Raw genomic sequence first — 25109 nt, 5'->3', positions numbered from 1 at the left:
CTGGTTGCATCACAACATCGGTAGTGATTTGGGAGGCAGAGGACGCTCCCAGTGCAGAGGAAACTTTCGAAACCGGCCTTTGAGGATTAGCAGTAGGCGAGAGAAGTTTCGACTTGTGGCTCGAAGCAAGAGAAGAGGACAATGGAGGGAAGTTGGAGAGGGTACAAGAGGGTGAATGGTCTGGAGGGTCAGGGGGAACGGGTGGTGGGGAAGGTGGGGGCAGACTACCACCAGCGGTGGGAGGCTTGGGACTCAGGGCGGAAGCACGACCAACAGGGAACCAGCGGTTCTCCATCTTTCGCAACAGGAAACCAGGGTATTAGTTCCTACATTAAAATTTGTATATACATAAAAACAAAAAAAGTGTGAAAACAAAGAAGTGTGAAACAAAGAGGTGTGAAAACTAACAAGTGCAAACATTGAAAGCTAGGGGTACGAGAAGAAACCCAATTTTTGGATCAAAACATTGCAACTTTCTATAAACAAAGAGGTATAAAACAAAAATTTGTGAAAACTAACGGGTGCCAACATGGAAAGCTGGGGGTGCGACAAAGAAACATAATTTTTGGATCGAAACTTTGCAAATTTTGAGATCATTAACAAAAAGTGAGATCATTAATAATATTCAAAGAACAAAATTTTTTCTTTCAAAGTCCATAAAATTCTGTACATATATAAAAACAAAAAAGTGTGAAAACAAAGAGGTGTGAAACAAAAAGATGTGAATACTAACAAGTGCGAAAACTAACAAGTACAAACATTGAAAGGTAGGGGTACGACCTAGAAACACAATTGTTGGATCAAAACATTGTAAATTTTTATAAACAAAGAGGTGTAAAACAAAAAGGTGTGAAAACTGATATGTCCCAACATGGAAAGCTGGGTGTGCGAAGAAGAAACACAATTGTTAGATCGAAACTTTGCAATTTTTGAGATCATTAACAAAGGGTGAGATCATTAATAATACTCAAAGGAAAAAAAAACTCTTTTCAAAGTCCTTACAAATTTGTATATAAATAGAAACAAAAAAGTGTGAAAACAAAGAGGAGTGAAACAAAAAGGTGCGAAAACTAACAAGTGCAAACATTGAAAGCTAGGGGTACGACGAAGAAACACAATTGTTGGATTAAAACATTGCAACTTTATATAAACCAAAAGGTGTAAAACAAAAAGATGTGAAAACTAACGGGTGCCAACATGGAGAACTGGGGGTGCAACGAAGAAACACAATTGTTGGATCGAAATTTTGCAAATTTTAAGATCATTAACAAATAATGAGAACATTAATAATACTCAAAGAACAAAATATTTTCAAAGTCCATAAAAATTTGTATATATATAAAAAGAAAGAGGTGTGAAACAAAATGGTGTGAAACAAAAAAGTGCAAAAACTAACAAGTGCAAACATTGAAAGCTAGGGGTACGACAAAGAAACACAATTGTTGGGTCAAAACATTGCAACTTTATATAAACAAAGATGTGTAAAACAAAAATGTGTGAAAACTAACGGGTGCCAACATGGAAAGCTGGGGGTGCGACGAAGAAACACAATTGTTGGATCAAAACTTTGCAAATATTGATAATACTCAAAGAACAAAAACTCTTTTTAAAGTCTATAAAAATCTGTATATAAATATAAACAAAAAGGTGTGAAAACAAAGAGGTGTGAAACAAAAATGTGTGAAACAAAAAGGTGCGAAAACTAACAAGTGCTAACATGGAAAGTTCGGGGAGCGATGAAAAAGCACAATTGTTGGATTGAAACTTTGCAACTTTTGAGATCATTAACAAATGGTGAGATCATTAATAATATAATACTCAAAGAACAAAAACTCTTTTCAAAGTTCAAAAAAATCTGTGTATAATATATATATATATATATAAAAACAAAAAGGTGTGAAAACAGAGAGGTGTGAAATGAGGGTACGACAAAGAAACACGATTATTGGTAAAAAAGACTTGCAACTGTTGGGATCATTAATTATTCTAAACCGTTAGATGAGATATTAGAAACAATCTCATCCATTAGATTAAAGTTGACCCCCAAAAGTAGGTTTGTTATTGGATCAAAACATTGCAATTTTATATAAACTAAAAAGGTGCAAAATAAAAAGGTGTGAAACCTAACGGGTGCCAAACATAGAAAATTGGGGGTGCGACGAAGAAACACAATTGTTGGATCAAAACTTTGCAACTTTTGAGATCATTAACAAAGGGTGACATCATTAATAATATAATACTCAAAGAATAAAAACTTTTTTCAAAGTTCATAAAAATCTGTATATATATAAACAAAGAGATGTGAAACAAAAAAGTGTAAAAATTAAATGATGCGATTTTTAAAAGATGGGGTACGACGAAGAAACACGATTATTGAAAAAAACTTGCAACTGTTGGGATCATCAATAACTCTAGACTGTTAGATGAGATAGTAAAAACAATCTCACCCATTAGATTAAAGTTGACCCCTAAAAGTGGGTTTGCTATTATATATAGATAATAATAAATGTTAAAAATATTTAATAGTCAAACAAAAGGTGAGATACTAAAACGATTAAGACGCAATATTTAATTGTGACTGTTTGTATTCTTACAAATCGGAATCCACTTTTCGTTTTCAATAACAGAGAAGAAACAGGAAAAACCCCTAATTTGAGAAAATCATGAGATTTCGATAAAATTGCTGATCTTCTTCCCGGAAGAACTAATTGGCGTATACACGCCAAGGTCTTACATTCTTGGAGTATCAGCGAGTTCTTTACAAAAAGAGTACTGCTTCTTGTGGATGTAGAGGTTAGCGTCGTTAATTGAACATCATTCTTACTTAAATTTCAATTTTTAACAGTTCTTATATATATATGACTTCTTACACAATTGTTATTAAACTGTGAAGGGTAACACAATCGAAGCTACTTTTTTACCAAATACACTCGCTAAACTCCGAAAATATATCGACGATGGTGACTGATATGATATTAGAACTTTCAAAGTAATCAATCCAACCCTGAATGAGAGGAATACTCATCACCCTTATCAAATTAAATTCACAGACGATACCACTATGACGCTGGTCCAACAATTGAATCCAAAGAATTACTTTTGATTCGAGAATTTGGATGATATATATCGTGGAAGAATAAATCATCCCATCTCTTTCGGTAAGTGTTTCGTTAATTAATTTAATATTGATATAGTACAATCCGTGAGTATAGTTAATTGTAACTTTGTGTTCGGGAATCTAGAATCTTTATAGGATTTGTTGTAACTTTGTGTATTGACCCATCTCTTAGAAAAGTATGAATTAAACTTTTACAAAATGTAGATTTGCAACACTTTGGAAAACTAAATTCTATTTTTCCCCAAATTAGATGTCTGTGGGTGTATAGTAGATGTGGAGGATAAAAGAAGACCTGAGAGTGCCATTAAAAGTAATGAAGTTGTTTTCACGTTGTTGAATTGCAGGTAAAAGACACTTACTCTACCTTTAGGACAGTTATGTTTTAATTTTTTCTCTGTTAAGATTTTTTATTAAATTGATAAACATGTAGGAATGAAACTGTGAAGTGTCGTGTCAAAGATAACTACGGTTCTGAATTCATGTCTAAATGGCAATCAAACAGGTGCCATCTCATATACAAATTCGGACCTGAGTTTTGTGTAATGCGGTTTGTGAAGGCCGGAGAATATGAAGGTATGTAACATAAAATAGTTCTGATATAATCATCATAAGGTAACCAATATATTCACTCTGCAAATGTTTATAGGTGCACCATGTATCGAAAACACATTGGCCTCTTCGAAGATTTTTATAAACCACAGTTCGAAGGGCTGGTAAGATTTGATTATGTAAAATAACTTTATACACTTTATATATAATTATGTATGATGTTAAAATAATTTCGTTTCATACACTTAATATATTTACAGGTCTGAGTTTGCTGGACGTTATTACATAAACCATGTAATGGAGCATCAAAGTGAGAGCTCGGAGACTCAATCATAAAGAATGGACTCAGAAATGAAGATACAGTGGCTTAATGAACCTTTTGTATATGCAAACTTTAGTATAATTTTGAATGTTTGTAGTACCAAATACAATGGTCTAAACGAAAATATATTTATGGGTTGCTTAAAATATTATTTTAATGGTCTAAACAAAATTACATATTATATTGTTCCAAATTATTATATCAAGATAATTAAAATTGACCGTAACAATTGTATTTGGCTCATTTAAAACTTTGTTACGGTCAATTTGGGCTTAAACTTTATAAATGGACTTTAAAATTTCAATTAAACTTTAAAAATGGACTTTAAATTTTCAATTTATATTTTGCATATGTAGAGTAATACTATAAACATTTTATTAACTATTCATTTTATTATTTTAAAAATGAAAAAAAAATTAATACGAAACTTACAAAAAAATAATTTATGTTTGAACATACGAACTACTATAAAAATTAAAAAAAAAATATACAGGTTTTTAAAATATAATAAAATTTTGATTCAACATTTTAAAGAATTAAATTATTATTTTTTTTCTATTCTGTTCCTGCCCACACAAGTGTGCGGGTAACTCTCCTAGTAAATAAGTATTTTGGATGAAAATAATTTACTCCAACAGGCAAGAGTACATATTAGATAATTTCCTAAATATATAAATTAATTTTATAAATATTCAAACACTTATGATTGAACCAAATATACAAACTACAGTTATGATATTAATTACTTGACCCTAATTTTTAACTACAAATTATTGTATGAATGTTTTTTTTTACATGTATGATATATTAATTTGAACTATTTTGACAAAAAATATGTAAGATATTGATGCAATCATTAACATACTGATATATTATAAATGGGAAAATCACATTTTAAACTTTCAAAGTGTCATTGAATAGCACTTTAAATCTTGAGATATTTTCACTAACACTATAAACCTTTACAATAATTTTACTAACACTTTAAATCTTAAAACTAATTTTCCTGTTTGTACCGCCATGAAAGATGACGGAACAGTAATATCTGTCAACGTGAAATAATTAAACTATGCTGGTTTGATTTAAATACTTATTTAATTAATTTAATTTAACTTAATTATTTATGACGATTGATAAAAAAAATTAAAAATACATCAAAGGAAAAAAAAAATGAAGAATCAGAAGTAAGGTTAAAACATTTGACAAATGTAAGAATTGAAGACGACAATATATTTAGAAGATTCATTGGTTTCCAATGAGAAGTCAATCGATTTGAATCAGTATCCAGTGGAAATGCATTTATTAAAAGGATTAATAATGTGAAAAGTAACGTCGTAAAAATTTTGTCTACAATGAAGATGAACACAAATTTATTTTTTATCTTTTTATTTATTTATAAAAACTAAAACTAATTAAAATTTAAATTAAACCAACATAGTTTAACTATTTCGCGTTGACGCATATTATTATTCCATTATTTTTTTATGGCGGTAGAGAAATGAAAGTTAGTTTTAAGGTTTAAAGTGTAAGTAAAATCATTTTAAATGTTCAAAGTATTAGTAAAATCATTTTAAAATTTATTTCCCTATTATAAATCATTAAAAGAGAATTTATTTAATGTACATCTATATGCACAGATATGTAAAACACTATTTGATAAGTCCAAGGTCCTATAATCCTATGTAAATTGAACTTGCAAACTAATATAATAAAAATTTATCTTAAACAATTAACAAAAATTGTTTAATGATAGCGTAATTTAAAACTATATTAGATGTTATAGTAATAACTTAAAATATTTATAAATCTCCTATAAACTGTATGTAGTCACTTTTTAGTCATCAAATAAAACAAAAAGTGGAGAGAGATTTCTCACATTTGTTCATGAGATGATATAACACAGTAGACTTTAAAATTGAAAATGCTTTCTTCAGATGATTTTTTTTTTTTATATATAGAAAAGATCAACAATAATGGTTCAAGATTAACAAATTTAAGAAGAATTGAGGTTGCAGATACACATGACCTTTTGTGACTAAAGTACCATTTGAAATCCTAAAAGAAGATCTTAAAATTTGCAGATGCCCAGTGCTTCCAAATTCCCTTAGTATCGCACAGAATCTATCATTAACGTAAATAAGATTACCTCTTCTTGATTCTCTCATTATGCTCTTGAATTGTAGTGACAGTCTCCAATACTTTGGCATAGACAGCAGTTTCATCAAGGGTGTGTCACTGAAATCGCCTTTTTATGATTCATCAAGGGACCTCCGAGAGTTGGAGTACCCCGCATTGTCCTACCTTCCAATCCCTATGGTCGACCTTGAACTCGAAGACAAGCTCGCTGGAAGTCACATCCATTTCGAGTTCAAATATGTACAGATGCTCTGTTAAAATGGGATATATTGCAGTCGTGCTCTTTTTGCACGTAACATCAACGTGAGAGAAAGCTTCATGGACACCTTCATTAACCAGCAAAATGCAAGCTTTAAATCTCATGGATGTAGGAAGAGGCTTCTCATTTAGCTCGATTGTCAAAGAACCTCCAGTAGCAGCTCGGTGAGTGAAGTATGCAGGCACTTCTCTGCCGGGTGAGACCGCATGACAATGCCTAATCCGTGTTCGGATGATGAGGTCTCTGGCTTCTTGATTCAATTTGAAGCACTTAGCAAAGTTGAAAATATAAATCTCTGGATTTTGAAAGGTGCAATCTAGTCTCTCCAGGGACTCGCAATCTTCCGCATTTATGGAAGTGAGGGAATCTGGAATCTGTGGGAGTGATACCAGCTTTTTGCATCTCTTGAGCACGAGTGTATGCAGATGAGAGAATTTGCTGATGCATGAGGGAACCTCTTCCAGGGATTTACAGTCTGTTGCATCTATGGTTTCAATGGAATCTGGAATTTGTGGGATTGACACCAGCTTTTTGCAACCATCGAGCTTAAGTGTATCCAGACGAGAGAATTTCTGGATCCATGGAGGAAGCTCTTGTATTTCTTTGTCACTCACGTGCAGATCTGTGATGGCGTCAAAAGCATGAGGATATTCCTTGAGTCTTTCACTGTACGACATACACAACTCAATGAGACGAGACGACCAAGATTCGATTGATGAAGGGACTTCTTCTATTGCAGTTCCTGTGAGATCGAGAACGCTAAGGTTTGCGGAGATCTCAGGAAAACTTTTCAACAGCAAGCAATCAGTTAGATCAAGTGAGTCGAGAGATTCCAAATTGATGTTGTTCGGAAGAAACTCTAGCTTAGAGCAGCTTCGTAATTTCAAAATCTGCAACTTCTGAAGGTTTCCAATAGAAAAGGGAAGCTTTACCAGACTTGAGCAATAGCTAAGATACAAATCCTCTAGATTAGTGGCATTACCAATAAAGGAAGAGAACTCCACTAGACTTGAGCAATGGCTAAGATCCAATTCTTTTAGATTGCTGAGATTACCAACAAAGGAAGTAAGCTCCACCAGACTTGAGCAGTGGATAAGATTCATTTCTTCTAGATTGCTGAGATTACCAACAAAGGAAGGAAGCTCCACCAGACTTGAGCAACGGCTAAAATCCAATCTTTTTAGATTGCTGACATCACCAACAAAGGAACCAAGCTTCACCAGACTTGAGCAATAACTAAAATCCAATTTGTTTAGATTGCTGAGATCACCAACAAAGGAAGGAAGCTCCACCAGACTTGAGCATCCATCGAGAGATAACTCTTGGAGATGAGAGGAAATTCCAATGAAAGAGGGGAGACTGATCAGTCTTGAGCACCTACGGAGATTCAATTTCTGAAGATTTTTGGTATACCCAATAGTAGAGGGGAGCTCCACCAGGCTGGAGCAATCTTCAAGATTTAATTCCTTAAGATTGGTGGCAGTTGAGAGATCAGGAAGCTCTTTCAAGTTTTTAGACCAACTCAAATCAATCCACTTCAGATTTGGAAGCGGCTGTACAGACAAATTATAAGAACACTAGATTAGGAGCGGTGCAGGAGCACGGTTAAAATTTATTTTATTTATATTATAATTTTAAAATAAAATATAATTTATATGACGGTTTAGCATTGTAAACTGAGAAACGATTATCATTTTATTTTCTTTTTTTGGTATAAATATGAGAGATATATTTCGGTGAATGGAGATCTGAATGATTTATATTAAAAGCTAGGAAGAGTGTTAGGTAAGATTTTATTTTTAACTGCACAATAAAATCTTGGAAATCACGACTAAAGTGTGATTAATTGCCTAAAATTTTATATATTTTTACGTCTAACAATATATTTTTATAGCTAACAGTATATATGGTGTAATAATATATGAAATAATTAAGATTTTTTTTTGGAAATTGTGTAAATCATTGTAATATTTTTTTTTAAGAGGATTCTTTGGAATATTCTTAAGTGTATTCATATAGCTTACGGATTAATCAATTAATCTATCACCTTTTTTTTGTAACCAATCTATATTTAATCTATAACCTATTTTGTAACTAACTTATAAAAATTATATAGTCTACCAAAAAAAGTTGTGTACTTCTATTTTATTATATAAAAGATGTATGTAGCATCTACACTTAAATAATAAAAAAAAAAAAATTGTACATAACTAAAATCAGACATCCATGCTTTTAGTAATTAATTAATAAAGCTATTTTTAGAAAAAAACAATTTATTTGACATTAATTTAAATTTTAAGGGGAAAAAAATACTTACTTTAATTCCTTCCCACAGTTTCTCAAGTTTGCTATAACACAACTGTAATTCGAGCAGGAACTCCGAGTTGAAAATAGGAGGCAAACATGTCATCGGAAAATACTTCCACTCTAGTAATCGAAGTTTTGGAGGCATATACTCTAAACCACATGGTAGAAGTGATGTATACTCCCGGAACCACCCCCATAATTTTAAGAATTGGAGATTAGTCATTCCTTGAAAGGCTCTCTCACTTATATGGAAATTTTCCTTGACCCCATTCATGCTATAGTCGAAATCTATGCCTATGACACTTCTACTAGCCTGAAAAAGGAACAAAAATAATAAGCGAATGTTCATTATCAAATAAACTCGATTTGTTGGGAGATATATCAAAACTTACTTCTACATCATCAGTGAGTATTTCACAAATTTCTTTTGCATCAACCAAATATAGGCGTTGTCCAGGCTCACGAACAGACTGTTTACGGACTATATCTCTACCTAGTTGGACTAGCAGATTATGCATGCTTACATATCTATTTATAGAGATGAGAGATTTCTCTGCTAATACGTTAAGCCCGTGCCTCACATCCAAGAACATCTCTGCAAGATGGTCTTCCACTTTCTCAATCACTTCATGATTAGAAAAGCAAGCTATATGAAGAAATAAATATTTATTTTCCTCATCTAAGGCATCATAACTGTACTTCAAAATGCTTTGAATATCGGCGTTAAGGCTAGTCCTTAACCTTGGAAGTTCCTTTGCCCAATCCTGCTTAGACATTCCTCGAAAATAAGAGCCCATTACCCTTAAACCCAAAGGGAGTTTACCAGCAAGTTCTGTAACTTCCCAAGCAAGTTCTTCAAAACCATCTTTAGGGGACTTTTGACCAAAAGCATATGTGCACAACATTTGAAGAGCCTCGTCAGCTGGTGGAAAATCCACTTTGTAAATATGGCTAATCCCATGTGTCCTAAAAAGCTTTCGGTCTTGAGTTGTGATGATAATCCGACTCCCAGGACCAAACCACCGAGTTTCTTTCGCCATGGCATCTAGTTGCATCGACTTGTCCACACCATCAAGAAATACAAGAACTTTCTTGTCTTTTAGCCTGTCTTCAACAACTCCCAAATGAGAAATCTTCATATCGTTCTGGTTGGTTATTTGAGACATAAACTGCTGTTGTAAGTGCAACTTTGCACTGTAGTCATCGGAACAAGGTCTTGTATATTTTGCTTCGATTGATTCCATAAAGACACTCAGTTGAAAACTGGTGGAGAGATTGTTGTACACAACTCTAGCAATGGCGGTCTTCCCGATCCCAGAAGGACCCCAAATCCCAATCATCCTCACTTCATCTGAATCTAGGCACAACAATCGTTTCATCTCCTCCAAATGAGCTCTCATACCAACCAACTCGTCGAAATCACTTGATGATACCGAATTATTCAACTTGTTGGAAATATCAGTAGATATTTTTTTTATCATAGCCGCTTCATTATCCCTAACAATATTAGAAGATAGATATCACTACATCGATTAAACAATTATAGAAAAACTATAAATATATACAATTAGATGTTTGTTAGAAATAATTTAAATGGAAATAGAAAACGACGAACCAGCTGTTTGAATGGTAACCGGCGATTGTGGCTACTTTTGCCAAAGCTTGTCTCCATCTCCCAATGTCCTGTTTTGTTTTACCGACACAAGTTTTTTTGAAGATTTTCCCAAAATCTCCGTTTAGTTTTTTTACATCAGACGGATCCACTTTATAGAAAACAACCATCACCGTTTGACCAAGTTCTTCCCTGCACTTCATAATCTCTGCCAATTCGTCAAGACACCAGCTCGAAGAAGCGTAGTTTCTCGAGAGTAAGATAATTGCAATCTTGGATTCTCGAATCGCCCGAATGAGTTCAGGACCGATGGACTCTCCTCTCTTGATCTCGTTATCAATAAATGGTGTGATTCCCATTCTTTGAAACTCCATCTGAATGTGACTAAGAAAGTCTCTACGGACATCTTCCCCTCGGAAGCTTGGAAAGACGTGGTGTGTCCAGATGCGATTCAAAGGAGATGGAGGAGATGAAAGAGATAGAGAAGATGAAGGAGATGGAGGTGGTGATGACGTTTCTTTGTCATCTTCTTGATGGAGTCTGAGTTTTTTAAAAAGCGTGAACAAGCCTATTGTTGCAGCAACAACAGTGGTTAGGAAAAAAGAAGAAGAATCCATTAGCAAGTATGGCTGGAGAGATGATGAATATCACAGATCCTTAAAAGAGAGCTATGTGGAGGAGGATCACAAGTTGCAAAGCAGACTATGTGTATATACATTACAAAAGAACGTTGACCCATTGACTCAAAATATGTTTTTTTTTTTTTTTTTTTTGATAAGTTTCTCTATTGACGTTGACCCCATTGACTGAAGAGTCTTCGCAACTAGCAAGAGAGGAAGCTTCGTTCAAAGATTTCTCTTTAGAAAAAAGAAGTAGAAAAGTAATTTACATTATTTTGATCAAAAAAAAAAAAAAAAAAGTAATTTACATTCAAAGACATTATTTCTTTGGAACAAGTCATGAAATTCGATTTAATGATGCAAATAGGCAACGGGAAATTCACAAGCAATGTCATGGAAGTAGTAGTGACTAAAATCCAAAATCTAAACTTTATACAAAAGGTGTGACAAAACTGGAAATGGTATATTTTTGTTTTCGTTTTGGAAATTTTTTTCCTTTAATCCAAATCCAATTCAAGAGTTTAGAAAAAAAGAAAATTAGGAAATATTGTTTTTGAGATTTTCAATGAAAAAAAATCTATAGTTTAGGTTTCTCATAAGAAAAGACTCTTTTTCTGTACATAATTAGTTTTCATAATTCCGATTTATATTTCTTTGTGATCATCATATTTTTGTTTTATATTTCTTTGTGATCATCATATTGTAGATTTATATTTTAAGGCAATCTTGATTCAGTAGATGAATTATTACCCTGAAATATAGCATTGTAATTTAATAAATTGTATAAATATCATCAGTTTGAAAAAACAGAGAGGTATAAATATCATCATTGCATAATAACCTCTATTAATTAAATCTAAATATTGCATGTTATTAACAAAAATATAAGATTATTTATAAGTTTTTATTTATAACTGTAAATCATCTATCATTTCTTTAATTTTTTTCTTTTAATAAAGATATATGACAAAAGATTTATAGAAAATGAAAAATAATAATTAATAAGTATCTTATCTAGATATTTATTATATTTTCTAAGTTTACTTTTAACTACTTATATAGAGTGAAAAGATTATATAAATTATTTGCTCTTATAATAGTCCTTTTTATTTGTAAAATGTTTCTTTTGTCAGATCATTTATTTAATTTTTGTCCAGATTTACTTATTTCATCTGGATCATGTTCTTACTTAGCATAGATATTTTGATTTACTTTTTAGTTAAATTACTTACTTAGATTTCCTATAAATGCATATTACTCTTTTGGTTAACTTAAAATTTTGAGAAAGAAAAATAAATATTTTATCTTGATGATTTCTCTCTTCCTCTGATAAAAAATTACTCATTTGGTGTTGTTTTGTATAATCTTGACAACAAAATCTCTTACATTTCAACGTCAACTGTCTAGACAAAAGCTTGGATTTGTCATTTGTGTCAGGTGAATTAATGGATAGTTACTGGAGATTGAAAAACTTGGTGAATGATTTTCCGGTTAGCCGACAAGGATCGATATACTCATGGACAGTAGATCAGTTTCAGACCAGCTTAGGGAAAAATTGTGGGTCAATGAACATGCATGAGTTGGTTAAGAATATATCTAGTGCTGAAGAAACACAAGAGGGGTTGAAGAGACAAGGCCCAATATCTCTGCCTCGAACACTTAGCCAAAAAACTGTTGCTGAAGTTTGGAAATTCACACAAGAAGACAACACCACGAACAATGGAGTAACTAAGGTTCCTGATCATCTTCAGAGGCAACAAACCTTAGGGGACATCACTCTTGAAGAGTTTTTATCTCGTTCTGGAGCAAAAGTAAATAATAGGAACACAGGTTTGGGTGTTCAATTCCAGCCGAAAGCAATGGTTTCTGATTTTACGAACAATATAGTTCCAAGGAGTCATGATTCTAATATGCATCAAAATGTGAATGGGTCTATGTCAACGTATCAACCGCAACAATGTATCATGTCTAAGCCGAATGGTTATTCATATGGAGGACAACAAATCCGAATCTCGAATGGTGTCACGGGCTTTATCGACCAAACTGTGCAAGCTGAGAAGAGAAGCTTGGTCCCAAGAGTTGCGACAAATCCTAGTGGAGCCATAGCATGTTCTTCGGTTAACCCATTTCCAATATTAAATAAGATGCAAAAAATCGATGGCACGTCGTCATTACTGTCACCATCTCCGAACATTTTTAGTGGTAGTACTAGTACTACGAGGGGTATGAAGATTGATAATGCCATCGCCGCAGATAATAAAATCGCTGACAAAAAACTGAAAAGAAAGATAAAGAACCGAGAATCAGCAGCGAGATCACGGGCTCGGAAGCAGGTAAACAAAATGTTTGATATATCTTTATCTATACAGTTTAATTGATTTAGTGTAGACGTACCAAACTTCTCCCATTTGCCATGTTAGGCTAAAACTATGGAGCTTGAACTTGAACTTGAAAATTTAAAGAAGAAATATCAAGAGCTACTAAAAGAACAAGTAGATATGCGGAAAATGCAAACCGAACCGGTAATTTATTTCTCCAACCGGTACATCAATTGAAAGATTTGCCACATCTAACTTCAAAACTTTTTTCTAATTTTATGTATATCTATATAACACGTGAAGGGAATGATTCAACAACTTCAAGGAAGACCGGAGAGAAGGCTGAGGAGAACGAAATCGGACATTATGTGAATCAAGAAGACTGAAGCTGGAGGATAATAAGTTTATTTAGTTCATCATGTTTTGTTTTTGCCTTTAACAAAAAAAAAAAAAGTTTTGGTTTTGCATATTTATGAATGTTGGGTATAATTTTAACTTTTGCCCAAACAATGATCAAATAAGCTATTTTCTTAGTCAGTTTGACATTTTGTTTTAAACCCATTTGGTGAATGTCCCCAATGATCGAATTCTCATGGTCTAGGGAAAAATTTATAATTTATTTTATTGGACCAGATAAGTAGTTCATGAGGTTTGAAATACAAATCCTTATCTTGTTTGATGCAGGATTTTATTAACAATATAAGCTACAAAAATGCATGTTAAAGTTTATGGATACATTAACCAGAGAAGTAGTTCCTGAGGTAGATGTCATTTGCAGCAACCACCACAACATTTTAACACTTATAGCATTGGTGAAGAATTGATTGTAACACTTTACGTTTGCTCTCAATTCTCAAATCATCCGTCTATTGTTACATCAATCCCATCTTCCCATTCAAGATTCACAAACCATTGTCAGCCAGAACCTGCTTCATATGGTTCACTCGATATTGATCACGTACTACAAAACTGGAAAATAACATAGCATAATAACCCTTTCAGATCAAATACGCCAGAACAAAGACAGGTTTGGCCTAGTCTAAACCTGTGACGAGCAGATATGTCAGGTAAGGCTTCCAACCCTTATTTTCTTTTCTAATTTCCAAGTCCTCACCATAAAAGATCAAAAACGGTTTAAACGATAATATAAAATTAAAATAAATGTGCCACGGTGAAATGTGGAACCAGACATGCAAAAAAACTTTGTTTGTACCACCAGGGAAAGATAATATAGATAAGTGAGCGGCGGCAATGTAATCTCTAGCACGGATAACCCGATGCACATCCTCTGCCCTTCCATGAGATCATTTTTCGATGATCTCTGCCTCTGAATGATCTCACAAGAAGCTTACCGTCTACAGGCTTGCACAAACCGACATCAACCACAGTTGTCGCTGTTCCTCTCTTGGAATCTGGAGATGGGTCGTCCACGTAATAGTCGAACAACATTGCTAAGCATCTGATTTGATGAGACAGGAGATAGTTTTCTTGATCTGAAGGAATAATCTTCAACATATGAAAGTTCACCTGATACCGCCACAAAAACGTTACAGAGATGTTATCGTTGGTGTCATCGAGTAAAGATTAGTATATGTTACTGGGCGTAACACTTACTTCTGCTTCCATTGCTCGAAGTTCATTGTAATGGTCACTTTCATTTGTCCCTTTGTCATCTCCTGACGAAGAAGAAGCATGGAGAGACAGAGAAAACAAAGGAGGTCGAAGAGGATACTCCATGCTAATATAGACCTGCCAATACAACTCAATTTTAACACTTAAGAATGAAAAAGATAAGGGAAGACAGCGTTTTTAGAAGTTACCGTTGCTTCTAACTTCCACAACTTTCCGCCATCTGTTTTCCTGGAGAGCACAAGCGCAAACTCTCTCGCACCATAATCCACCCATGAATTATCAGGGCACAACGCTTCCACATGCGCCTCAGTTTTTCCGGCTGGCTCATCTACTTCACTATCATCGTCCAAAACAAGATCCAAATCATCTTCGTATATCTTGAAACTTGGTGACTTTACTTTGCTAATTGGAGAATCTAGGTTCTTTGTCATCAAGGCCAACTGCCTTGACCGTGCTTGATTAGATACTTTCAATGGGGTGTGATTGGAACTGGTTAACGAAGCAGCCGCTGTGACCAAAGAGGGAAGTTCTCCATCTTCCCGTATACTTTCAAGATCTTCCTTTCCAGAAATAGATCTTCCCTCTACATCGATTTCCATAGGTTCTGGAACTTGTTCCACACTGTTCAGAGTCAGAGAGCATGACTTACTAGCCGAAGGTCGTATATGTAACCAGGAATCCAAAGCACAGAGAACCTTATGGAGTGCCCACGGAGCATCTTCGCAGTTCACCACTGGTAACTCATGTTTCATAAGCAAATCAAGCTGTTCCCTGTTGCCAGTAGAAGTTTCCAAAGTATTCAGCAAAAACAAACATATCAACAGAAATGATTACCTATGGAAGCTCTTATCACAAAGTCGACAATGCTGCAGGGAGATTAAACTGTTGACTGCCAAGTTATTGACAAAACCAAACTATTAACTGTACGAAGGATGTGCTGATAGAACTTTGGATTGTGTTTCTTAAACTGAACTATTAAACCTACAAATTTTCTGTAGTTCTTTGCATTGTGATCTTTAACTAAGACGGAAAACATACAGGGTGGTGAACTCACGCAAGAGCCAGATGCGCTTTTTTCCGCGAGCGTATTCTTTGCAGAACTGTTTGCACCCTATGCTGCTGGCGATACAATGAAAGATTAGGCACAAACGCATCACTTTTAGCTGAGTCAGTGTTATGAGCTTCTTCGCCTAGTAAAACTGGTGACACTTCTGGTAAAATATCAATTCCCGCCAAATGTTGTACCCATTTATAAGGCCTTGAAGTTCTGTTCTCATCAAATGCCTGACCATCACCAAGGATGAGCTTGGTCGACTGTATGGAAGACCGGCCATAGGAAAAGAATTGAGTATATGCATTTTTAAAAGTAAAGTCGTCAAAAGCCACATGTAGAAAACTGAAACACAAAAACGAAAAGTTACCTGATGAGGAGGCTCAAGTCCAGCATCATCTGGAAATAAGTTACAAAAGATGTTTTTCTCTGGTCCATCCTGAGAGCCTTCAGCACCAACACATACTACATTCAACTTCAGCAGGTACTCAAACTTGAGAATGACAAGTTTGACGGATTTTGCATCAGGCATCTCATCATCATATATGTGAAGGAAAATCTTGAGAGGGTGGACTTGATATAATCCTGTCTTGTCAGAACCTTCTTTGCTAGTAAGTTTCTTGGGTCGTTTTCTTCTCCTTTGTCCATCATCATCGTCATCAAGTCCATCGTCCTCCAGCCTAGAACTCTCTGTATTATTCAACATACCTGAAGAATCAATACCAAATTAGTATTCCTTTCGTTTCAGTATTAGAGAACAAAGTAAGTATTTAAAAACAACTTACCTGAGTCCTTTTTCGATTGTTGTCTAGCATAAGCTTGAGCATCCTTAAGGCTCCCAACTACCTCCAAATCAATGCTCTCTTCAAAAGCTTCCTTTTGTGCCAAGAGCTGTGAGTATAGAACATAAAGCGGAGGAGGGAGCAGCTCAGCTAGATTATGCTGCTTCAGTTTCTTTGTGTGCTGTATACCCAACTGGTTCTGTACTGGAAGTGATGCTTTCTTCAGAGACTTGAGGTGTAAAGGAAGACTTGACAAAAACTTCTTACGCTCTGCAATGGTTTCTAGTAAACTCTTCTTCTTTTGCTCCAATCTCGCTCGTTGCTTACACAATTCTTTCCTCTGAATCAAAACACATATAAAGGTGATGAACAGTTTATCACTTTTTTCACGTTTACATGTTTCCGAAAAGTGATTCCGCTATATTCTTTTGCCGTATTATTCATAAAAAAAAAATAACCAACGCATCTACTAAAACCAGCTTTTAGCATTTTATGATTATTTTGCAATAACTCTTTCTGCTATACCAATAAATTCCTGACAACACTCAAAATCATTTCTACCAAAACGTAAACATTCAATGGAGATGAGCTTGAATGAATTTCAGAGATAATGATTGAGTCCTACCTGATGAAGCTCAAAATTGAGTCTCTTAGGCATCAAGACATGTGAACCATCACTTGATTGCGATTGATCCTTGATAGCTTCAGGAGCGTCTCGAAAGAACTCTTGTTCAGGAACAAGGTCAATGTCAGGATACTTGGATTTGAAATCCCTACAAGCCTTAATAGCTTTGACGTAATGGCTCTTCTCGTACATAAGATTGTGCAATTGCAATGTCGTGAAATCAACCGGTGCTTTAGCTCGTTCAGTCTCCGCTTTCACTTTATCTTCCTCAGTTAGAATCGCGCGATTCGCCTGCGAAATGAGAAGGAACGAAACCCTAAGTTTGGTAAAGAAAAGGAACAAAAAGAGAGGCGGAGGAAGAACCCTAGAGATTGGTAGAGAAACCTGACGAAGATTAACGAAGTTGAGGAACATTTGTGTGAGGAGTTCTCGAATCTCGGATTTGTGATTTCCTTCTTTTTTCATGGAGAGCATCGTCGCGACGATTTCTTCTACGGAGGCTTTGCTCTCTCGAAGTAACTCGAGTGGAAATTTACCTGGCTCTCGCGGTGGTTGTGTAGTCTCCGCCGTTGTCGTTACTTCCGGCGTCGGGATTTCGTCGGCGGTGACCATTCCTTCTTCTATTTCGCCGTCCTCCATTGTCGATTTCTTCCGGCGTCGGGAACTCTTGTTTTCTAAACTATTTTAATTACAAACAAAAATGTACTTCCGTAGTTTTTTTTTTTTTTTTTCCACTTTTTAATGACGAAACGAAAGTAATATTTTTATCTCTTTCTCACTTTCGTTTCGTCGTCTCTCAGAAGCAAATTTAGTTTTCGTGTCTATTTGCTTTGTCCTTAGATATCAGGCGTGATGAACAGCCATAACCGTGGCGATGGTTTGCTTACGGCTGTTCATAAGGACTATTTTAGAGTTGTGAACTCGAGGGAGTTGCTTTTAGTTATGTACTCAGAAGCAAATGTACTTCCGTAGTTAATTTAGTTATGTGAAGCAGAAATTGCTTATGTTATAATTATTTTGGTAAACAATAATTAGGGACAGACAAATCTGTTTGCGGACAATAAACTATTGGGTTTAATTCTATTTATATGTGAAAACAGTTCACAGTTAGTCTGTTGCGGTTTTATCTTTGTTTTCTTTATACCGCATTACTATAGCATACGATTGATGAATAATAAATAAAAAGTGATTTACTCTGCAGTTCCAGTCGCTGCAACCATTCACACTTATTTGTACACTAACTTTGTAATTTTGATTTGATATCAATAAAATTGTTTTGTAAAAATTGTTTGTTTTACAAAACATAAATATACAAACAATAAAAAAAAAAACTCTACTTTGTGTTATACAAAACAACGGAAGGCATGATTTGTAACACAAATCCATAAATTTTCAACAAATAAACAAAACTAATATCTTTAAAAGCGATAAAAAATTGTAGCAAAAAATTTAATAAACAAATTTTATATCATTTTGTGATTAGTGAAAATTAAAATTGTAATCACATAACACAGTAAATACATATTATATGATAAGAAGTGTTCTAAAATTTCTTATTGTTTGATCTTTTAAAAAAATGAATTTTCTTTGGGTTAGATAGGTAGATAACCTTACTGGATTTATAACTAAAATATAGCCTGTGTCATATTTTGTGAGTAAATATCAGTGGGATAAAACTAAATTATCCTTGTTTAAGTGCTTTGATAAAAAGAGTATATATACTAAATAACTATGGATTCAAAAAGAACTAACAAACAAACCTACATCTATAGTACTTTTGTGAGAGGGGTAGCTATGTCCAATTCAAGTCTATGGGCCCACTTTTTTTAATGGGCCTCACGTCCTTTCACTAAGTCCGTGAGCCCATCCATATCCGACGGCTGGTTTGCTATGTCTAGGAGGCTTTAAAGACTTGTTACCATCCCTACAAATCACCACATGATATTTCCCTGTGTTTTCACTTCCCGGAAGGTCACCCATCTTAAGACTATTCCAGCATAAGGACGCTTAACTGTGGAGTTCTCTTAGGACCTTTGATCGAAAAGATAAGTGCACTTTTGTAACATAGGTGGTCAAATCAATTCTTTTAAACCTCTCTGCATGTCCCTGAAACGGGGGTGTCCCAATTCACCCCCACTAACAGATCCACAACGTCTTCGTTGCACACCAAGACTGTCACCACCTTACTTAATGGGCCTCACGTCCTCTCAATAGGCTCGTGAGTCCATATCTATCTGACGGTCGATTTGCTACGTCTGAGAGATTTTAAAGACTTGTTACCATTTTTACAAATCACCACATGATCTTTCCCTGTGTTTTGTCCTCACTCACACAGTTCCGACAGTCACTTCCCGGAAGGTCACCCATCCTAATACTACTCTAGCTCAAGCACGCTTAACTTTGGAGTTCTCTCACTATCGTTGACCAAAAAGATAAGTGCACTTTAGTGACATAGGTGGGCAAATCAATTCTTTTAAACCTCTCTGCATGTCCCTTAAACCGGAGTGTCATAGAATCTCTGTCGTCGTGTTATTTTTTAACACATGCCATTTCGTTTTTAACACGTTATTTTCTCAAAATTACATGTAATAGCAAAAGATCTTTTTTTTAACATGTTATATTATATATAAATTAATATTTTTGAAGTACATATTATATCCTTTTACTTATAATTAATTACATGGAAAGGCCTTGGAAAAAAAATATTTCCAAATTTTATCCAATTTCCGTAAATCTCTCTACCTAATTCAAGCATAAAATATGATTCTCCTCACTTTTATTTGATCTTATATTTAAATTATTTTGAATTATTATATAAAACATCTACTTAATAAAAATTTTGATTTTTCTGCATATGATGTGATTCAAATTTTTTTTAATGGATATATATAACTCAATCGATGAATAAAAAGAGTATGTATACAATGTTCCACATTGTTTGAAAAAAATAGGCAATTTTTCAGAGTTATACTATAGAAGAAACCAAAATAATTCTAAAAACAAATGAGCAGGGAGCTTTGATTTACCAAACATTCAAATTTATAAATTTTATTTAGTTTACTTTGGTTATTTATTTTTAAAGAATTTAAACTCTTAAAAAGTTAAAATATCATTAACTCGATACTATACGGGTAAACTTCATTACTTATTTTGTTAACACTATCGATATTAGACTAATAGACATCTAATTAAATTGATTAAATTAATATGATGTATAAAAATCAAATTGTTTTGCGGTATGATGCGAGTTAAATCATAAAATTAACAATCAAAATACAATTATACACTCTTAAACACTAAACAAATCAAACAAAATTAGCAAACAAATACAACTTAAAATTTTAACTTTTTGTCAAAGTTTACCGCGGATTAAAATCTAGTATTTTTTTAAATACTTCTCATGATATATACTATCTTCATTTATGAAAAGTTGAACACAATAATATATAACAAAAAAGAAATTGAAATTGATTTCTTCAAAATTTAGTCAAGATACGAGTCAGGTAAGTGAAGAAGAGGCAAGTCCCCCAAAAGAGTAACATTGATGTATTCATTAGGGAAGTGAGCAGGTAATCCTGGAATCAACAATGCAACAACCCTGAAACACCTCAAGAACCATCCTTCTCTGAACTCTCCACCTTTCCAATAAGGTATGATGAGACTTCGTATCAACTCCCACATTGCATTCATTATCTTTGGTATAGCCCATAAAATATTAAAGTAGTTTTTGTTTGGCTCCTCTTCCTCTACCTGAATATAACATCAAACAACAAAAGATTATCATCAGTAGGGGAAGTGAGTTAATGGTATTATGAGGGAAATGGACAATAAGTCTCATATTTCCCAAATATACTTGACTATATCATTTAGTTTGTGTTCCCTTTTGTTTCCATCTAAGACTAGAAGTACATTCTCATATGAGAACGAACTTCATTACGGAACAAAACGTGTCAAGAATTATGCAATGCCCTAATCATATAGATGAGTACCAAAAAAAAAAAAAAGATAATAGATAGTAATATGCAACCAACCTTTCCTTTATAGAAACTGTCATAGTAAAGGCATGGCCCAAAGTGCTTGAACATGAGTGTCTTGTCATCGAAAGGCAACCTAGGAACCATGTCGTTGCAATATACATATCTTTCATACTTGACGTCAAACTTCTTCAACGAATTTTTCATGAACGTTCCAAACTCCTCATCACCTACACGTGGCTGCCCAAATGTGTAAACTCCTTCAAGCCTTTCTAGCATTTTCTCCTCATCATGCATCACCAACACGGCCGTGACTAGGATCGCTAGGGCTCCACCTAGACTATGTCCGGTCAATATAAATTTAGATGTCGGGTTTTGGTCGAGAATTTCTTTTAAGTGACGCCTAACAGTGTAGTATGCATATAAACTTGTTTCTTTTTGGGTTTGGTCAAGATTTACTTCTTTAGGCCATCCTTCTTTTTGAAGGCCTAAAGCTTTCATGAATCCGCCATGGATCTTTCCCACATTTTTAACTTCGTACCTATATTGGTAATCAATATTAGTTCTATCAGGGAACCAAACGCTGAACTTCCAGGATTAATATTATTTGAATAAAGACTAACATAGACAGAAGTAATTAATGGAGAGAAATCAAAACAAAACTTCCAGGATTTTAGATCTATGTAGCAAGATAAAAAAAAATACCAGGAGAGATCTAAGTCTGTACACCAATCATCTGCATCGAAAGGATCAGTGCCTCTGAAACTAACGATGATGAGGTTTGGATCTGTGCTTGTGTCTTTTATAACAATCACCTCTGTTGATCTTTGTTTCTGGTAACCTAAGAAATCAAAGAAAAAAACTATATTGTTTAATACATTTTTTTTTGTATTTGATAAAAAGAGAAAATTCAATTAAATACTATGGAAACTATGATATATTTTAGAAATTTATAAATTAAAGATTTATAGATAAACTGAGGTTAGGACCTTTCGTAGTTTAATACGATTTTAGCGCGCAACTCATATATATTTCTAAGAAAAAAACCATATTTTCTCAATGAAAATGTGTAAGTCGTTAGTTTTAACTTTAAAGTTTCATTAGTCATCCCCATTATAATGAAAGCTAATGTTTTTTTTTTCTTTGGTTATCATTGTTCCGACTATATATTATTGTAAATTTGTAATCAATTTCATTTAGGTAAGGATAAATAAAATATTGCACATTTCAGACAGTGTTTTCACGTGGTATTTGCCTTCTTTGGGCCAATTAAATTAACTATTCATGAATCTTAATATATAAAGTGGGAAGTAGGCTCACCATTCCAACAGCTGTAGAAGCCTAATAAGTCCATCTGTGCCACAACATATGTAGTTAAAAAGAGGGATTATAAGTCCAATACACAGTTTTATCTGTTTTTCTAAATGATTTAATTTGTTTATCTTATTTTTTAATCAAAGGAAATCACGCATGATCATGCTTATGATTATAAGATAAAGTTAAATAATTCGATGAAAAAAGATACAGCTAATGACAGTACTATGCATCAGTTATCGTATATTTACATATAAAACTTTAGGCAAAGAAAATGTTCTCTTCAACTTTACAAGGAAAACAAAATAAAACCACAGAAAAATAGAATAAGAAAAGAAAACAATCATGATTGTTATTATCTATAAAATGATAGACTAGGAGTCTAGCACATCTAGTATATCATATCCTTATTGTGTCTTTGTCCAAATTCAAGTCTCTGTAATGTATATTGTTTGACAACTAAAAAAACAATAAAATATCATTTAATTTAATAGGAAATGGCCTTACACCATTTTTTATCTCCATTTTTTGCACCAGTCACATCACAACCATATATATTCAACAAGATCAATTCAAAGTCGATTATTAATGATAGAATGTGAATCTGCATGAGGACATCAAAACTACTATTGTTTAATATGAAACCTATATAATTTTATTATAGCGAGAGTTGTGAAAGAAAAGAAATATCGTTAATATAAAGGAAAGAGTTAAATAATAAAACCTTCCAATGGTTGTGAAGAACGGAGCTGACGAAGTTTATATTCTCGTAAGACAGCTTAGAAGCCATAATTGACAACATTGCTTTGTATCTTTTACTTCCTCTCTCTACCTTCTGGTCTAACTCTAGTCGCTGGTCCAGGATTCCGATTAGTGATGCAAATGTCGCTGATGTTTTCTCCGGCCAAATAATCTTTCCTGAAATATAAATATTTATGTTAAACTCAAACCGCAGATATTTTGCAAAACAAAAAAAAAAGAATTTAGGTAATCATGATATTGGTGTCACCAGTTGTGTTTAATTGTAGTCGTGGTTTCAAGTTTCAACAATGGATTAGTTAAAAAAATTTGATAAACCAGAAAACCCCTTTAATTTGGAGTAACTTAGCGTGACATATAATGACATAATCTTTTCTGAAGTATAATTCATAGCATAACCATCAATTATTTGTATATTACATATAGTTCCCGTTGAAACGGAATGAAGAAATTATAATGTTTTTGACGTAGAAGTTTAAGTTTAGCGTAATTAATCCAACGTATACGGACCCACTAACCTTCTAAACAAAAGGGGAAAAAAAACTGTTTTAAGAAAATCTGACCTTTGGAAAGATTTGGGAGTATCATGAAGAAACCACCATTAGAAGAAAGAAGGTTGAGCCAATAAGCAAAAGAAAACCCCAAAAAATATAGAGGTTTCTTTAGGAGAATCATGAGTTTTTGAACAACGATGGATACAAAGATGATCCACCGTCGCCTGAATCTTGAAAGATCATCCTCAACCCTCTGTTCCGAAGAATCAATGAACTCTCTGTTCCCGATATCCGAGGAGAAGAGAAGGTGTATGAGATCCGACACGGTGGCTTCTCTCGGATCCAACGCAAAGTAGTTTTTGGTTGTACACATTTGTTATGTGTTTTTGGGGTTTGTGGTTTATTTGTCAACGTTAATTTAGCTTCAAAAACGTGGAAGAGTTGTATTGCAAGCTAAGTCACGTTAGCTTTGTGTACTTATAATGTTAAGATTATTATATACTAGAAAGTAGTCCATGCAATGCATGGTTTATGTATGTATTATTAATTTGAAATATAAAACGAAGTTTCTATTCAATTATAAATGAAATGTACAAATATAATTGTTAATATATGTCTTAAAAAATAATATTCATAACACTACGGTTCAACTTCAATTTATAATTTATATATGTTATATAGTGTTTCATAGAAAGGTCATGAAAAAGAGGAAAGTTAAAGTACATATTACTAAATATTTTTGATTACAATATATTGTTGAAATTATTTAAACAGTATTGTGGAAAATAAGATTATTTAAACAGTATGTCACTATATTAATAAGACCATCACTTATAGCAAAATCAACTATATATGATATTTTCGTTAAATAGTTAAGATAAAATTATATTTTTTATATATTTGTTTTTTGGAAAATAAAAAACTGATCATTAGTCTAGAAAGAAAAATGTAAGATCTTACTTAATTATTTTTATAGATAATTTTCTGTTGTCCTATATATTAATTTTATTGTCATCATCTAAAAGTAATAGTTAACAAAAAATAGTTTTATATATTATAAGTCAATTTTAAAATAATTTGTTAAAGCGATATCACAAAAAAAAAATCTTATACTATAAGTTTAACCAGTTTTTATAAAAAGTCACGAAAAGAAAAATGTGTGAAATTAATATATATTTTTATTTTCAATATATTGTCTTATTTCTAATCATTTTAATATAAATAGTATAATTAACAA

General features: G+C 33.4%; 4 protein-coding genes across 10 annotated transcripts; 1 reads left to right on the top strand and 3 right to left on the bottom strand.

Annotated features, from left to right (window-relative positions):
• Window positions 1-5955: 5955 nt before the first annotated feature.
• LOC104725186 (putative disease resistance protein RPP1) lies at window positions 5956-11171 on the bottom strand. Of its 2 annotated transcripts, XM_087475209.1 has the most exons (5): window positions 11132-11171; window positions 10307-11005; window positions 9084-10188; window positions 8702-9004; window positions 5956-7937 (listed from the first exon to the last, which is right to left on the bottom strand). In XM_087475209.1, the coding sequence occupies exons 2-5, from the start codon at window positions 10918-10920 to the stop codon at window positions 6249-6251; spliced, it is 3711 nt and encodes a 1236-aa protein (XP_087331335.1). In that variant the 5' UTR covers window positions 10921-11005; window positions 11132-11171; the 3' UTR covers window positions 5956-6248. The 2 variants fall into 2 exon arrangements, with proteins under 2 accessions (XP_087331335.1, XP_010442102.1); XM_010443800.3 differs by lacking the exon at window positions 11132-11171 and having other exon boundaries at window positions 10307-11019.
• A 1021-nt stretch (window positions 11172-12192) lies between these two features.
• On the top strand, window positions 12193-13875 carry LOC104725184 (ABSCISIC ACID-INSENSITIVE 5-like protein 8). The gene is made up of 3 exons (XM_010443799.3): window positions 12193-13256; window positions 13344-13445; window positions 13545-13875. Exons 1-3 carry the CDS (start codon window positions 12369-12371, stop codon window positions 13611-13613), a joined length of 1059 nt encoding a protein of 352 aa, XP_010442101.2. The 5' UTR covers window positions 12193-12368; the 3' UTR covers window positions 13614-13875.
• Window positions 13876-14302: 427 nt separating this feature from the next.
• LOC104725182 (THO complex subunit 5B) lies at window positions 14303-18314 on the bottom strand. Of its 6 annotated transcripts, none has more exons than XR_015571802.1 (8): window positions 17716-18305; window positions 17332-17622; window positions 16710-17046; window positions 16295-16632; window positions 15859-16187; window positions 15062-15762; window positions 14856-14990; window positions 14303-14768 (listed from the first exon to the last, which is right to left on the bottom strand). XR_015571802.1 is itself a non-coding variant. In XM_010443797.3 (8 exons), the coding sequence occupies exons 1-8, from the start codon at window positions 17968-17970 to the stop codon at window positions 14502-14504; spliced, it is 2466 nt and encodes an 821-aa protein (XP_010442099.2). In that variant the 5' UTR covers window positions 17971-18314; the 3' UTR covers window positions 14303-14501. The 6 variants fall into 6 exon arrangements, 2 of the variants coding, with proteins under 2 accessions (XP_010442099.2, XP_087330095.1); XR_015571801.1 differs by having other exon boundaries at window positions 15912-16187; XR_015571800.1 differs by having other exon boundaries at window positions 15062-15644; window positions 15912-16187.
• Window positions 18315-20778: 2464 nt separating this feature from the next.
• On the bottom strand, window positions 20779-24343 carry LOC104725181 (triacylglycerol lipase OBL1-like). The gene is made up of 6 exons (XM_087471727.1): window positions 23942-24343; window positions 23344-23537; window positions 22626-22659; window positions 22011-22146; window positions 21363-21846; window positions 20779-21081 (listed from the first exon to the last, which is right to left on the bottom strand). The coding sequence occupies exons 1-6, from the start codon at window positions 24243-24245 to the stop codon at window positions 20815-20817; spliced, it is 1419 nt and encodes a 472-aa protein (XP_087327853.1). The 5' UTR covers window positions 24246-24343; the 3' UTR covers window positions 20779-20814.
• Between the last annotated feature and the right edge of the window lie 766 nt (window positions 24344-25109).

The sequence above is a fragment of the Camelina sativa genome, chromosome 11 (assembly GCF_030686135.1).
Source record: "Camelina sativa cultivar CO46 ecotype springtype chromosome 11, ASM3068613v1".
Taxonomy (NCBI): Eukaryota; Viridiplantae; Streptophyta; class Magnoliopsida; order Brassicales; family Brassicaceae; genus Camelina; species Camelina sativa.
Note: the sequence above shows the minus strand (reverse complement) of the source record. Positions and strands in the feature narration are given on the sequence as shown.